Raw genomic sequence first — 15913 nt, 5'->3', positions numbered from 1 at the left:
GAGCCCGCAACCCGGGCATGTGCCCTTGACCGGAATCAAACCTGGACCCTTCAGTCCACAGGCTGACTCTCTATCCACGGAACCAAACTGGCTAGGGTGGGGGACAGTATATTTTAAGTGAGTGGTCAGGGAGGGTTGCACAGTGGAGATAGCTTTTGAGCAGATCTATGAATAAAGTGAGGGACTAGCCCTGCAGAGATCTGTGGAACAAGTGTTCCTGGTAGCAGGAACAGCATGTTCAGAGACCCTCAGGCAGGAATGAATGCCAGTTTGATCAAGTCTGTGAGCAAGGGGGAAGGTTGTAGACAGGGAGGCCGCAGAGGGGGTAGGAAGCAGAGCATGCAGGATGTTATAGACTGTGGTGAAGGATTTGGGTTTTAAGTACAATAAGAAGCTATCAGAGGATTCTGAGCCAGGAAGCAGTTTGCAATCCCATCTAAACCCATACTTTCTTTGTAACTTTGGGCAAGTTATTTATCTGCCTGGTGCCTAACTTTCTGCATCTATTAATTGGAATAATAACAGTACCTCAGAAAGTTGTTCTGAGGATTAACACTCCTAAGTAGTGGTGTATTAATTAGCCCGTGGTGATCACGATCTGTGAGCAAGGGGGAAGGTTGTAGACAGGGAGGCCGAAGAGGGGGTAGGAAGCAGAGCGTGCAGGATGTTATAGACTGTGGTAAAGGATTTGGGTTTTAAGTACAATGAGAAGCTATCAGAGGATTTTGAGCCAGGAAGCAGTTTGCAGTCCCATCTAAACCCATACTTTCTTTGTAACTTTGGGCAAGTTATTTATCTGCCTAGTGCCTAACTTTCTGCATCTATTAATTGGAAATAATAATAATAATACCTTAGAAAGTTGTTCTGAGGATTAACATTCCTAAGTAGTGGTGTATTAATTAGTCCTTGGTGATCACGCAATAAATATTACCCATATTTTAACCCTCTGTCCCCTCTAATGGATGGGCAGTCAGTGCCTGGCCAAACTTTTCTCCCTTTCCCTTCAGCCTCCGAGCAGTGAGCGGGCCTGTCCACACAGCGGGTGTGGGAGGAGAGCTCTGGGTGTCAGGCTCCGGGCTGCTCTGCAGAATGCTCTCGACAGGCAAGGGCGTTGCTCCCTCCTTCTTTCCCTTTTGTGTTCTTCTTTGATAAATTGTGGACCCGGTAGGAAGTGTAAAAAGCCTAGTAATCGTCCCTCCCTAGCATTCAGAATTCACGTTGGATACTTCCATTAGAGGCTTGGCACTCAGGGAAAGGTTAGCTTCTGAAGGACAAGGAGGGTTCTCATCCTTCGCTCTTCTGTCCCCCGGGGCTGGAGGGGTTGGGCCCTCTGCCTGGACACACTCACTCTTGTTTCCACAGACGGGCGAGGGCCCTGGCTCTTCACACCTTCTCACCAGCACCCTCTCCCTTTCCTTTAGTGGCACCTGGCCCCCAAGTTGCCCAGTTTCAGCTTCACTGAACCCAGTCTCCAGTCGAGGGTGGAAGGCAGAGTCTATTTCCTGCCTGGGCCCAGGACCCCCCTGGCCAGCACTGCAAGCATCCTCAACCCCAGACTGGCTGCAGCCGGGCCGGCCTGCACGCCCAGCCTTCTGTCTGCGGGAGACGCTGAGCCCGCTGACTTCCAGCGTCTGCTGTTCCCCTGACAGTTGGGAGACAAGGGGACTTCCTGGGGTTGAGAAACCTGGGTCTTCACCGAGCACAGATGGTGGGCAGACGAGCATTTCTGTGCATCAGGGAAGCTCTCTTTCCCTACGTCACGGTTCCAAGAAGGGACCGGCTGAGTAGATGCCACAATATTGTTTCGACATCCTCTAGTGACCACAGCATTACTTCCCTTTCCAATCGCCCACCTCTGTCTTCTCGAACAGTTGGGAGACAAGGGGACTTCCTGGGGTTGAGAAACCTGGGTCTTCACCGAGCACAGATGGTGGGCAGGCGAGCATTTCTGTGCATCAGGGGAGCTCTCTTTCCCTACGTCACGGTTCCAAGAAGGGACCGGCTGAGTAGATGCCACAATATGGTTTCACCATCCTCTAGTGACCACAGCATTACTTCCCTTTCCAGTCGCCCACCTCTGTCTTCTCGCGTCTCAGGGGAACTTCTCATACCACTTCGGTTATATTAATCACGTTTCATTTAGGAGTGTTCAGCGTTAAGAATCCCATCAATATCAAGTTGCTTAATTTAAGATGTAAGAATGAAAAAGCATGGATTTTTCAAATAACGATCCAACCATGAAGCCCGGCTTGGGAGAGTGGCCTGATGCTGGCGTGGGACCAGGTTATGTGTAAGCCGCGTGGTGGGCCTGGAGTGTTATGAACACAGAAAGGCTAAGTACACTACATGCCCTCAGACCATACTAACTCCAGACAACACACAGCCTTGGACCCTGCAGGCATCTGTTTTTGTTTGCTTAATCCTCATCCAAGGATATGTGTTTTTTTTAATTGATTTCAGAGAGAGAGAGGAAGGGAGAAAGAGAGAAAGAAACATTGATGGGAGAGAAACATCAATCGGTTGCCTCCCATACACGCCCCGACTGGGGATCGAACCCGCGACCTTTTGATGTCCCGGATGACGCTCCAACCCACAGAGCCATCGGCCAGGGCAAGGGCATCTGACTTTGCAATGCTCTTTAGTTGGTATAAATAGCAGCTGCCTTTCCCCATCGTCACCTGCGTTTAGAAGCGCAGTGTCTGCAGACTGAGCTCTCCCACAGCTGCATGCAAAACCCTCCGGGAGCTTAACCGAGAACTCCTGGGCTCACTCTGGAGATTCCTGTTCCACGGGGATGAGGGGAGACCCAGGACTTTGTAGCGAAGTTTGTGATGAAAACAATAAACCCCTCCCCAGCTCTGGTCCCGGAAGTGGGAGGACCCTCAGAGGCAGCAGGAGCCACCTGCCCAGGACAGGCTGTGCCAGGAAGGGAGACAGCAGGAGGGAGGCGAGGGGAGAGAATAAAACCCGACGGTGACACCTGCCACCAGCAGAAGGGTGACAGGTTCCGCATTCGTCACCGGTCTGCCCCTCCTTATGCCTTGATTGCTGCCGCTTCATGAGTCAGGTGGTGTGGGTCCGCTCCGCCTTTCCATAGAGACCTTAGAACCAGCCTGTGGGTTTCTGCCAAAAGAGAAATTCCCAAGTGATGCCGACACTCATAGGCGAGGCCCTTCTCTGAGATTCAGAGAGTGAATACTTCCCACTTCGTGTATCGCCGCCGCTTTTGACACGCAACTACAGCTGTATCATCAGTGCTGTGCTCTTTAGAGACGTGGGCCCGGTTTCTCTGTTCACCCCGATTCCACGGGCTTCCGTGTGGTCACGGCCAGCCCACTGGGCTCGGCCCTCGCGAGGAGACTCGGCGTGGGCCCTGCTATGACATAACCAACCAGAGCTCCCTGTGCCAGCCGGGGCTTTTCCTCTTCCCTCCCACCCCCACACCCCGTGTGCTCAGAGTAGAGCCATTCAGTGAAGACCCTTCTCCCTCCCTGTGTTGTCGGGCAACCGAGCAGGTTCTGAGCAGGTTCTGTAGATTGTCTCCTCAGCCTCTCCTGTACCTCCCCGCCCACCCTTTAGGGGGCGCGCTTCCGGCCTGCTCTCGCCTCCTCGCCCTCCTGCAGGGAAACCACGGGCTGTTTCCTCGGGAGGCCCCTCCCCTGGCCACTCTGTGCGGTCAGCGCGGGAGCCACCGTGGGGACTTCCTGGTGGCGGCGGCGTGGGCTGTTCCCAGAAACCGAGCTTCTGCTGCTCGGTGTGGTAATCGGCTCTGAGGACATCTTGCGTCCATCCAGTTAGCTGCCTCATGTCAGCATTTTGGTGGATTTTTAAGGCAGAAGTCTTGATTGACGTCTTTACAGCACTTCCATAGTTGTAGCATTTGTTCTGCAGACACATCCCCTGGACGCAGGCGGGTCTGTCGCCTGGACCAGACCTCTGGTGAACTGCACTTCCCACGTGCAGTGTTTTGCAATTAGGGAGCGCACCCCCACCCTCCCAGGGTTGGCCTGTGTCGTGGAGGAGGGCATAGCTCAGGGGGTTTCAGTGGCTCTCCCACAGCCAGGCCTCGAACACAGATGCCACCGTCTGAGGCCAGGGCCTGACCCACAGCCTCATGTTCTGCGCGAAGACACCGCAAACGTGCCGGGGACACGCTAAGGAGCCTTAACTTCTGCAACGGAGACTCACATTGCAGCCAGCCTGCCTCCGGGCTCCCAAGCGGCTGCAGGAGGAGACAACCCGCATGAATCAGCTGGAAGACACATGTGCTTAGCACACCAGCCTCATGGATTTTGGGTAGTTTTTAAAGGCAGGTCTTTGTTGTAGTAAAGTTGAAACTGGCTTTTAGTAGGAACTTTTAAGGAGAGGGAGTGGCTTTTATTACCAAGTCCATCCATGGGGAGGCTGTGTCCTGCCTGGCACCAGGACGGTGCCCTGGGGGCAGGTTCCCGGAACAAGAGCCAGCACCCGTGGGGCTGACCCATTGCTTACCACGCCTCACGCACTAACACGCGGGCAGCAACACTTGGCTCTCATGAACTCAGCTCAGATGGTCACTGTCTGAATGAGAAACACATGCTCAGTTCAGAAAGCCCGACTGCCAGAGTTATCTTTCCGGAGCGAGCAAAATGCTGTCTGGTCTGTTTCGAGTTTGTAGTCAGCGTATGCATCAGGAGCCACGGGTGCCGGGCGGAGTGTGGGCTGCAGGGGCCGGGGCTGGGCTCCGTCCGGGTGCAGCTTCCTCGTTCTTTGCTGGGATGCGACGGGGTGTGTGTGTGTGTGTAGCATTCAGCTCTCAGTGCTCGTGTGTGTGTGTGTGTGTGTGTGTGTGTGTGTAGCATTCAGCTCTAAGTGCTTGTGGAAGGACCCCCAGGGAGATTAGTGGAGGATATTTGGCCCAAGCAGTATATTCATTCTTTTTCCTCTGCCTTCCCTCAGTATGATGGGTCTGGGTGTTGAGGGAGAGATGACAATGAAAGAGAGAACTGTCGCTGTCTCTGCATACCAGTGTCACCTAACAGGACCCCAGAGGAGCAGCTGTTGGCAAAATTAGGGTGCCACTTTAACGGCTGGCAGGAATTTGGGTGTGGCCCATAGCACGTGCCATCCTTCCAGCCTCCTTGCATTCACCCATTACCTGTGCCAGGCAGTGGGGATGGAAGATCATTAAATGTGTCCTCAAGTGCTCATCGCCTGGCAAGAGGCCAGGTAAGAAACTGAAAGAGCAGCAGTCGCCAACCTTTTGGACCTCACGGACCACCAGTGTCCGCGGATGGTCCGAGGTTGGTGATCACTGCCCTAGAGGCCCAGAGAGCTTCATGGTTAGAGACAGGATTGTTCAAGCCCTACTGGGCAGATCCAGGATGGCTTCACGGAGGAGGTGGTATCTGAGCTGCAACTTCAGGGGTGGGTGGGTTTCTCTCAGTGAGGGAGCCAGAAGAGGCCATTTAGGGAGTGAGAAAAAACAGCAGGAACGAAGCTCAGGTAAGAGCCGGGCACCACTGAGGTACTGGCGCCTGCAGGAGAGGGGCAGGTGGTGGGGGCTCCGGATGCCAGGCAGAGAAGATCTGACTTGATGAGCAGTGGGAAACAGCTGAAGAGTTTTGAGCAGGGAAAAGATACTAGAATGCTTTCTAAAGGGCATTGTGCAAAAGGTGTGGGAGAAGGAGCCAAAATATTTCAGAATTAGAGTCAGCTGGACTTAGCAACAGATCACTGTGTGTGTGTGTGTGTGTGTGAGAGAGAGAGAGGGGGCGGGGGGGAGAGGAGGGGGAGAGGGAGGAGAGTATGAGTCTGAGTGCCTGGATGAGAGACCAGGAAAATGATGGTGGATTTCAGAGAGAGACAGTTGGTTAGAAGGGCTTGGTGGGGAGAAGAAAAAAAAGGGCCAGTTTTAGGGCCTGGACTTCGCTATTTTAAGGTACTTTGCTGACTGTAATTCATTGAGGGTGTAGGACTAAAGGAAGTATTTTTTCTTTATACATTTTGGGTGGAGACACCTAAACTTGGGCTTAAAGAAGGACTTGGAGGGGAGGAAGGAAAGGGACGTGCGGAGAGGAGTGTTGGATGGCGCAGCTCAGGCAGAGGTGTGCCCTGGGAGGAAGGACAGCGAGGGGGAGGAGAGAAGACAAAAGACAGAGACTGAAGCAGGTGGGAGGGAGGGGGGAATAGGGCCCAGGGTGGGGAACCTTGTTCTGAAGGGCCATTTGGATGTTTATAACATCATTCAGGGCCATGCAACCTTATCAGCTTAAAAACTAGCTGCTATATTTGGTCACACATTTACCGACCTCACTCCGAATGCCTTGGCAGGGCCAGACCAAATGATTTCTCAGGCCTCATGTGGCCTGAGGGCCAGACACTCTCCACCCTGAAATAGGCCCTTGGTGTTTTCTACAATTATATTTTATAAAAACAAGAAAAATAGTGCCAAAGCTGATGATGAGAATCTGTGCCGGTGCCCGAGTCTCCCTGTCACCCTCTCTCGCTGGGCAGCCACGTGCAACTCCTCCGGCTGCCTCCATATTTCTAAAGTGATTGATTAGCTTTATGTATCTTCCTATACAGATATTATAGGTAGCATTTAGATATTAAGTAGATGATATGATTTATCAGCGACAGACGGCCTGTACATTAGGCTCTCCCACGTACAGATATTATAGGTAGCATTTAGATATTAAGTAGATATGATTTATCAGTGACAGATGGCCTGTACATTAGGCTCTCCCACACCTCTCCCTGCTTCCCCTGCTCCCACTCCCAACAGTTACAGCACAAAAATCAAGTCAGTACTTATGCCATTACCAGCTAAACAGCTCAGTCATAGCTAAAGAGGATTATGTTGCTTTTTGCTGAATTAGTAATAGTGTTGCGTTATCATTTGCTAGATTTTATGTATTTTGGAGTCTTCTCACTTTTCAACACTCTCTATGCCATAGTTACTTTAGTGAGTTTGAAAATCAAACTAGATGATGTTCAAAATGCAATCACGGGTTTTGCCAGGACGTAATTTTATAGCGTTGGAGCCTGGGCATTGGAGGCACTGTGTGGGCCTGAGGAGGTGGGTGTCTGGCCAGGCGTGGTTCTTTGTAGATGCCATGTGGGCCTCCAAAGGAAGCCTCGTTCCAGGAACGTATTCGTGGAGGACAGGGCGGCAGCTTCCTGGCTGCGTCACTGTGCCATCCTGAGGGCAGGAAGCATGAGTCAGGAGGTTCCTCTGCTGGAAATCCCCTGCTGGGGATCTTAGGGCTGTGGTGAGGGCAAGGCCTGCGCCGGCTGCAGAGGGGGCCCAGCAGGGGACACCTGCTTGGGGTTCCTTGGCATCTGTACCGAGGCCCTCAGCTTGCAAAATCATCCACAGTGACCCCAAGACTAGCTTGTCTGCATGTAAGGTCAGCTGGTTCCTTTCAGTAACTTGTGGTACCCCCATGGGATCATTACACGGTGAAATCGGGAAGTTTCAGGTGCTGGAGCCAAGCGTGGGTCTGTTGGGAGAGCACAGCCATCATGGAGGGAGGCTGAAAACCCCCTCCCTGGGCAGGGGCCTCCCATGGCCGCCTAGTGGCTCCCAGGCCCCCGAGGGCAGCTGGACACACAGCCCTTTCCGTACCCACGCGGTGGTGGCCGCTCTTGTGCTCCTAGGACAGGGCTGACTTCGCTGATGCCACATTCGGGCAGGGGCCTCCCATGGCCGCCTAGTGGCTCCCAGGACCCCCAAGGGCAGCTGGACACACAGCCCCTTCCGTACCCATGCGGTGGTGGCCGCTCTTGTGCTCCTGGCGCAGGGCCGACTTCGCTGATGCCACATTTGGGACAGCCACCCAAGCATAGAGGGGCAGTGGCCGAGCAGTCAAGCCTGAGGTTTTCAACTTTACTTCTTTCTACTTTCCAAATGCTCAGCGGAGGAGCCCTCAGAAGCACCCCCGCCTCCTCCCCGAGGGAAGGCCCCACAGGCCTCCGAGAAGCCCCCGCAGTTGGCAGAGGTCCCCACGGAGCCATCTCTTCCGGAGCTGACGCCTCCACCGCTGCCGAGGCCCAGTGCACCCCCACCTCCTGAGGACCCTGGACAACAGCTGCACACGGGCCAACAGCCTGTTCTGCCCAAGAGACCCCAACAGCCGCTGCCCTGGCCAGCGTGGCCCGGCTGGACAGGCCTGCCTGGCTCCACTGGGGTCATTATGGAGACTGGAGAGGCTGGGCCTCCAGGGAGGATGGGCGTGTCGGGGAGAGGCCTGCCCCAGGGTGTGGATGGCCAGATGGGGCAGGCGCCCGTCCCCAGCACAGAAGGCTTCGCGGGAGCACCAGGTAAGGCTCACAGGGGCCAGCACATCTGAGCTGCAGAGGGTGCGACTGCACGGAGGGTGGCCAGGGTTCAGGGCTCAGGGTATAAGGTCCAAAAGGTAGCTCTCCAAAGGTGCCGAGGTCCTGAGGGACCAGTTCATGCGAATCAAACCCCAGAGCCTGGGGCACCCCAGGATCGTGCAATAAATTACACTTAGAATTATTCCCTGGGCTGGAATCCAGGCCACGGGAAGCTCGTGGATCTTCCCAGCAGGAAGCGAGCCTGAGAAACCAAATGTGTACCAGGAGCTGACGTAGCAGTGAAGACAGCCTGCAGCAGAGGGTGAGCTGGGAGGTTCTGGCTCAAATCCCAGCTGTCCACCAGCCCTGGGCCCTGGGCCGGCCTCCTGACCTGAGGGTCAGCGCCTTCACCTGAGTGAGGGTGGCGATAGGACCTCGGGGAGTTTCTGTGAGGACAGGGAGGAGGCCTAGCTCAGTGCCTGCGTAGTGAGTGCTCCGTGCGAGTGTGTCAGCACCTTTGGGGGCAGGTGGGGTGGGGTGAGGTCCCCTGCTAACTGGTGAAGGCAAAGGGAGCACATTTGTGGGATCCCCACCACGTGCCAGAGACTGAACCAGGTAGTCAGTTTCTCACAGCTCTCCTGGCAGCACCGAGATGTTACTAGTTCTGTTTAGAGGAGTAAGCTGAGGCGCCGGCTATGACATGTAAACAGATGTTTTCTAAGCAGTTTGTTTCTATTAGTTTCACGTGTCATGGGTGCTTGTACACTGGAGCTGTTGTCTGTCCATCCATGTGGCAAACACTGCATCCAGCCCTGCTGGAGGGGAAGCTGTGAACAGACGCCGCCCCTGGAGGGCAGGGTCGTTGGCACGAGTGAACGACTCAGTCTGTGGCCTTCTACTCCCTGGCTGGAGAAGCCCCAGCGCCTCACCTTTTTCCTTAGTCCCTCATCCAGCTCACCCTCAGGGCCTTCTTCCCTGCCCGGGGGTAAGTGGGCGAGTGAGGAGGCAGGTTCAGGGGTGCATCTGTTTCTAGGAAGGTGGCTTGGAGGGGTGCCCTTGCTCTATGTCTAAATAGTGTGAGGAGCAGTGAGAAAGAAGGGCTCTGAATGAGGTGCTGCGTGGGGTTTTGTTTGACGTTCCATTTCCCATTTTGTTTTCCAGGATACTCCAAGTCACCTCCTGCAGCCTCCCCAGGTACGTCTGCCAGGAGACCAGGGCAGGAGGCCAGGCCCCTGTGGCAGCCTCTGCCCTGCGTGTCCCTTCCTCCTCATTTCGGACTGTTAGTGTGGGTGGAGACCGGGCCCAGCCGTCCTGCCTGCCAGCTGTGGGCAGGGCGTCTGCTGACTGCAGTGGGCTGAGCTCCCCAGAGAGGGTCAGAGTCCTGCCAGAGACAGGACCTCTCCCTCATCCGTGACCCCAGCTCGTGGAGTTTCCTGAGAGGCCCACTGGGTGCACCTATGCCTGGTGTGGCCCTGACCAGCTTCCTGGGGGTCTAGGTATTACTAGTTCTTCAATAAGCAAGCAGCTCCCTAGATTATTCCCATTATCCACCCCCAACCCCCGTATGATGCACAATACAGCATCAGTTTGTTCTGAGAAATTCTCACAGTCAGCCTCAGTTCCTCTCCAACAGTCTCTCCCCCTTCGCTCTCAGTGTTGCACGTGGTCTCACACATGTATACACACACACAGTGTCTAACACACGGGCTCACACATGAATACTCCCAGCCAGTGCCTGTCCCACTGCCCAGTTCTGCCATCCTCACAGCCGATCCGACTGCTGGCTCTCGGATGGTGTGTCCCTGGGTGCTCTACCGCTTGAAGGCAAAATAAAGTGGCGAGGCTGCCTCCCGAGACAGGTACACAGGCCTCGTCTTCCGGGCCCCAACCCCACCTGCCTGTGAACACTCCGTCCTCTCTGTTCCAGGGGTTCCAGCGCCTTCTCCGGTGTCTTTCTCTGCGGGGCTCACCCAGAAGCCTTTCCCCAGTGATGGGGGTGTTGTCCTCTTTAACAAAGTGCTGGTCAACGATGGGGACATGTATGACCCCAGCACCGGTAAGTCTGGAGGGGTGCGCTGTGTGGGGTCCTGGGGCGGGGGACCCCGACTGGCAGAGATGCCCAGCAGCTGTGGGCCCTGGGGGAGCAGTTGGCAATGCTGCTGCCCCCCGTTGTGGGCTGTGAAGAGGGCTCCAGTCTGCAGGGCGGTGGGTGTGCAGTGACATTTCCCAGTCATGATGTCAGCATACCAGCTCTCGCCTGGGAATCGTTCATGTGACTGTGGAGATAAAGGCTCTCCCAGTCTGTTGGCGTCACACCCGGGACAGGCAGCAGAGTCCGCCCTGCCCTGCCTCCTTCAGCAGCTTGTGGTTTATGATGAGCAGAGCCAGGGCGGGACAGGAGGGTGGCCTGTGTGTAGGGTCTTCTGCTCTGAAACCCCTTCAGCTGCCTGGGCCGCCTGTGTTGTCCCCCAGCCCATGGGAACAGTGCAGCAGAGGTCACCCGAGGGTCCTGCACTCAGGCTTCCTCCTTCCCACTGGCCCACGACCTGAGCAGGGGCCTGTCCCCTGGGACTGGAGGCAGAGCCCTTCCCACCAGGTCAGACATGGGCATCTGGTCTCCAGGGTAAAGGGGAGGCAAGTCAGGGCAGAGTCTGAGCAGGGGCTGAGGGCCCAAGCGGCCTGGGGTTCTTTCCTGAGGAGCTGAGAGACCTGAGAAGAGGCCAGTGCGTCAAGTGGCAGCAGCTGGGCGTCCACATGGGTCCTCCCAGGGCTGCGTGCACACAGTGGCTGGTGGATTTGCAGGAGACTGTCGGGAGGTGGAATTGAGTTCCCTCTGGGCAGCTTTTAGCCGTCACACTCAGGTTTGCCCTGCTGCCATCAGGCTAAATCGCTCTTATTCTTCGGACAGTGGTTCTTAAGTGTTAGTGAGCATAAGTCACGTGCAGAAGCTGGAACAGTGGAGCTCCGGGCCCCTGGAGGCAAGCTCAGGACCCTGCGTGAGGCTCAGGCAGGCCAGCCCAGTGTGAGAAGCAATCTGTGCTTTCAACTCAAGTACAGCTTCCTCCAGGGCCCCCCAGTCCATGCTGCCCTGTTGGGGGGCAGCTTGTCCCCTCCGACAGTTCACGGGATCTTTGCAAGCAGGGAAGGTGACCCACACTTCTCCCATGACCCTGGGACCTCCAGCCCAGAACTTTTCTAGTTAAGCAGGTCCTCAGTACATTCCGGGTGACCCTGGAGAACAAGAAAGCCAGGTACCCAGAGTGCTGGGGCCAGGTCTGACTTCAGGGTCCAGGTGCCTAAGGAAAGAATTCTGGAGCTTTAAGTTACTACTGAAAGTTGGAGAAGGACCCTGGCCAGTGTTGCTCAGTGATTAGAGCGTCAGCCTGTGCACCAGTGGGTCTCAGGTTCGGTTCCTGGTCGAGGGCACGTGCCTGGGTTGCAGGTTCTATCCCGGCCCCCAGTCAGAGGCACATGTGGGAGGCAACCAATCGATGTGTTTCTCACATCGATGTTTCTCTCTCTCCCCTAACCCCTCTTCCTTCCACTCTAAAAGTCAATGGAACATCTTTGGGTAATTAACCCTAACCCCTCTTCCTTCCACTCTAAAAGTCAATGGAAGAAACATCCTTGGGTGATTAACAAGATGGGAAAGGGAGCCGGTGGCCTCTTTTTCAGGGCAGAGTGAAGACCCAGACCCCAAAATTCCTTTTCAGCCCCAGGACCTCCATTCTGCCAGCTCTTGGCCTATGGCCATGTTCCAAATCTTGTCTTCTCCCCAGAGACAAGGGACAGTGGCTGCTCCTGGCGGCACTTGGTGTGGGCGCCCACTCTTCTAGCTGTGGGGCCACCTACCGCTGCTTTGCAACTGGCACATCTACAAACCCCAATTGCCTCTTCCACACGCCATCCCCACCTCCGAATCTTTGGCCAAGTGAAAATCAGCCAGCTTCTGGCCATGAAGGAATGCCACTTGTCTACTGGCTCCTCCACAGGGGAGCTGGTTGCGGTTTTCCCTGCGTTAGTAACAAGCTTTGTGGGTTTTTTGGGTTCAAGCTGTGAGGCGGATTCTAAGTTGGCTTTGGGGTACTTTCAGTGGTGAAAGCTTCCAAGAGGCAACCAGGACCTGGGTGGCTGTTGTTCACTGTACCTTAGGTGGTGGGGGGAGCAGGCCACGGGCTGGGCCCTGTGTCTTCACCAAGCCCAGGCGGTGCACACGGCATTGCCAAGGCTGGCGCACTGTTGCCAGTGTTAGGACTGAGCTCTCTCCCAGCAAGGCCAGATGGCTCTCTCCCTGCACCGTGCATGGCATGCAGGGGCAGGTTCCTCCTAGGGCTGCGCTGAGTGTAGGTGAGGTGTAGTAATTATACCAAGGGCTGGAGGTTTTGCAGTATTTGTCCTCTTCTGGATGTGATAAGCATTACACAGTGGGTCCTGCAGAGGACTGGGTCAGTGGCCAAGAGCGATGCCTATCATTGGGTGGGTGTAGGTGGGCTACCTCTCCCACAAGCATTAACTGAAAACCTGTTGCAAAGCGCTGTGATGATGTCCCATAAACACCGGCGTCTGCCTTCTTCCTCCCAGGGATCTTCACAGCGCCATACGATGGGCGCTACCTGATCACGGCCACCCTCACTCCTGAGAGGGACACATACGTGGAAGCGGTCTTGTCGGTCTCCAATGCCAGCGTGGCTCAGCTGCACACAGCTGGCTACAAGAGAGAATTCCTGGAATACCACCGGCCCCAAGGGGCTCTGCACACCTGTGGAGGCCCTGGAGCATTCCACCTCATCGTGCACTTGAAGGCAGGAGACGGCGTCAACATCGTGGTGACTGGGGGCAGGCTGGCTCACACGGACTTTGACGAAATGTACTCCACATTTAGTGGGTTTTTCTTATATCCTTTCCTTTCCCACCTCTAGGGCACTGGGGAAAGGTAAGGCGAAGGAAAGTTGTAAGAACTGGAAAGCTTTAATATTATTCACGTTATGTATGTAACTGGAGCACTGGTCTAGTATTCTGTCGACGTCCCACCACCTCTCTCAAGATTAACAGCCTGTTCTGGCTTTGGAGGCCATGAACACACCTTAGAGTTCCCCAGCAGGCAGCAAGGACTGACTCTTGTCCTGCCCACGGGCTAGCTGAAGAGCTGGGACACACCCTTACCTCTAAGCCAGGGCCTCCCCAAGCTCTGGCTTTGCCTCAAGGGGCCGGAGCTGGGCCTACAAGGTGCTGCCCTGGGTGAGGCAGTGGGATCCAGTCCTGCTGCTGGAGAAGGAAATGCTGCTGGATGCAGGCCTGAGGTGGAGGGCTGGCCAAAATGGATACCTGTGGCCACAGTCTCTGCTAGTGTTTATTTATACCGCACGCAGGAGAGAAGTTTTAACACTGAAGTGGCACGTGCCGCCACGAGCCTGGGTCTGCAGTCTGCGGCCCCAGGTCTGGTTCACCACTGCTCACCCGGGCCTCTGCCCGGCTGTGAAGGAATCCAAGAGACTGTTGTGAGCTCGCTGGGCTCCTTGAATGACATGTACAATTTAAGTGCAAAGACAGGGAGTGTCAATAAAGATGTAAAACCACTAAACCACTTCAAGTTACTTAAATCCGGTGCCTTGTGGATTTAGAGTTGTTGCTAAAAGCAAACTGTAGAAAGACGTTGACTTTTTAATGGCTATAGGAAGTAAGCTCGAATAAATTAATCGCAACCATTTACCTTCCTCCTCAGCATCCACGATGTACACTTGGTTCCTTTTTGCTTGTAAAGACAGTCCAGATGTGCTGGGAGGTCAAGGCCTCCATCTGAGCCCCGCAGCTGAAGAGAGGCTCCTCCAGGGGGTGCTGAGAATTCACATCTAATTAGCAGCTGCGTAAGTTAATGAGACTGCTCCCTGCCCACATCACACAGATGTGGCTTTAAACTCGGGTTCCCAGGCAACAAGAGGCCCAACATAAAGCTGAGATCATATGAGAAAAGCAGGCACTTCCCCCTGCAGAGCACGTTCTGTTCCAGGGAAGCCCAGCACGTTACTCCCTTCCCAGCAGCCACAGAAACCTCTAGGCACACCAGACTCTGCTCCAGGTGGTCTCTGCTCATTAGGTTGGTAAGATCTGTTGGTCAATCAAGTGCCACTGGGGGAGGCACATCTCCTAGCACCTCAGGGAAAGATGTGGACCACAGACAAGTTTCCTGGGACTGAGTCAAGCCACCAGATACTGTTATGCTGTAACAATTGTGAACATTCCAAGACTGCTTGCCAGTGAGATCACAGGTGGCCACTGGCCCTGAGAGAGGAGCCTTCTTTCTCACCCCACCCCCTGGCAAGGGAGGAGTGGCCAGGAGCCTGAAGGTTTGCTGTTTTAGTATTTTAAAGTAAGTCTGGGTCTCTCTGTCCAGGAGGGTGGGGGAGAGAGGCATTCTCACCCCATTTCTCCAGCTGGGGAACTGGCTAAAGGTGGCTGTCAGAGTATCGATGGCTTCCTAGAAATGACTCATGGAAAAAACCCCAGTGCAATAGAGCATTTTCAGGAAAATCCAGTTGGCACGCATGCATGCTTTTGCCCTCTCTCCCTCACACCCCCTTGTAAACACCTTAACTCAGTGCCAAAGGGAGTAAGTGCACAATAGTTGGAAAGACAGGGACCACAGACGGTTCTCTAGAGCACCAAGTAATACTTGGTCCTCCTCTCTCAGTACATTCTGACTCATTTATTAAAAAAAAAAAAAAAAGAATTTCAGTTCCGTGTATCCAAGGTGGGCAAAGTACACTAAGTCTAACTACAGCAGGTCCTGTGTTCACTTCAGGATGAAGTAGGAGGGAAAGACCAAGAGAAAACACAAGGTCACCTGAGCTGCAGGCTGCAGGATATGTGGGCAGCCCCTTCCTAGAAAGTAACAGCCCTGTGTGCCTGCGAGTGAGACATAAGAACCAAGCCCCAGGACTCACGTAGGTGCAGAGTTACAACTTGCGAAATAAAGTTGTTGCTGAGAAAAGGTCAGGGCACTTCTTAAGGTAAGCAGACAGGACTGAGACCTCCCCCCCCACATGAACTATTACAAATGGCCATAGTTAAATGACTGCAAGCAGCAAAATGATCCCAGCAATAAAAAATGCAAATCAATGTAAAGTGCATTTAAAATTATTTCCATGTTAGCACATTAATCTAGCGTTCTCAGTGACCCTATCATCTCTCCAACTGTTTTCCACAATTTATTTGTAGTTTGAAAGGATAGAGGTATTTGTGATCAGACACACACCAAGTCCATGCTTGTATATTTGAAACATGGCTTTGCATATATCTGCATCCACTTTCTAAACATACATACGTGTCTTCCCTGTACTGTCCTATCAAAGGGAAGGAAAAGGAAGGATACACGCAAACTCTAAGGCAAGCATGTCAAACTCGTGCTGGGCGGGAGAGGCATGCAAAAGGGAGAGAAGGCAAAAGCATGCGTGTGCCAGCTGGATTTTCTGAGCTGACATGCTTGCTCTAAGGGGTGCAGAGTGCAGCAGAAGGAAGCTACAGTCAGGCCTCCTGAGAGCAGGGCTGGGACCCAGGCTGCTCCTCCCTGAAGAGCTGGAAGCCATTCCCTTTAGAATCAACCTCCCAGTCTGAG

General features: G+C 54.3%; 1 protein-coding gene across 1 annotated transcript in view; it reads left to right on the top strand.

The window, feature by feature from the left end:
- Positions 1–13882, top strand: part of EMILIN2 (elastin microfibril interfacer 2) — a 42541-nt gene extending 28659 nt beyond the window's left edge. Inside the window, exons 6-9 of the mRNA XM_005868750.2 lie at positions 7900–8304; positions 9463–9495; positions 10229–10357; positions 12883–13882. Coding sequence (XP_005868812.1) covers positions 7900–8304; positions 9463–9495; positions 10229–10357; positions 12883–13220 — 905 coding nt within the window. The 3' untranslated portion in view covers positions 13221–13882. The remainder of the gene's footprint in view (positions 1–7899; positions 8305–9462; positions 9496–10228; positions 10358–12882) is intronic.
- The last annotated feature ends 2031 nt before the right edge of the window (positions 13883–15913 follow it).

Source organism: Myotis brandtii, unplaced genomic scaffold (genome assembly GCF_000412655.1).
Source record: "Myotis brandtii unplaced genomic scaffold, ASM41265v1 scaffold276, whole genome shotgun sequence".
NCBI lineage: Eukaryota > Metazoa > Chordata > Mammalia > Chiroptera > Vespertilionidae > Myotis > Myotis brandtii.
This window is presented reverse-complemented; position numbering and strand designations above follow the sequence as displayed.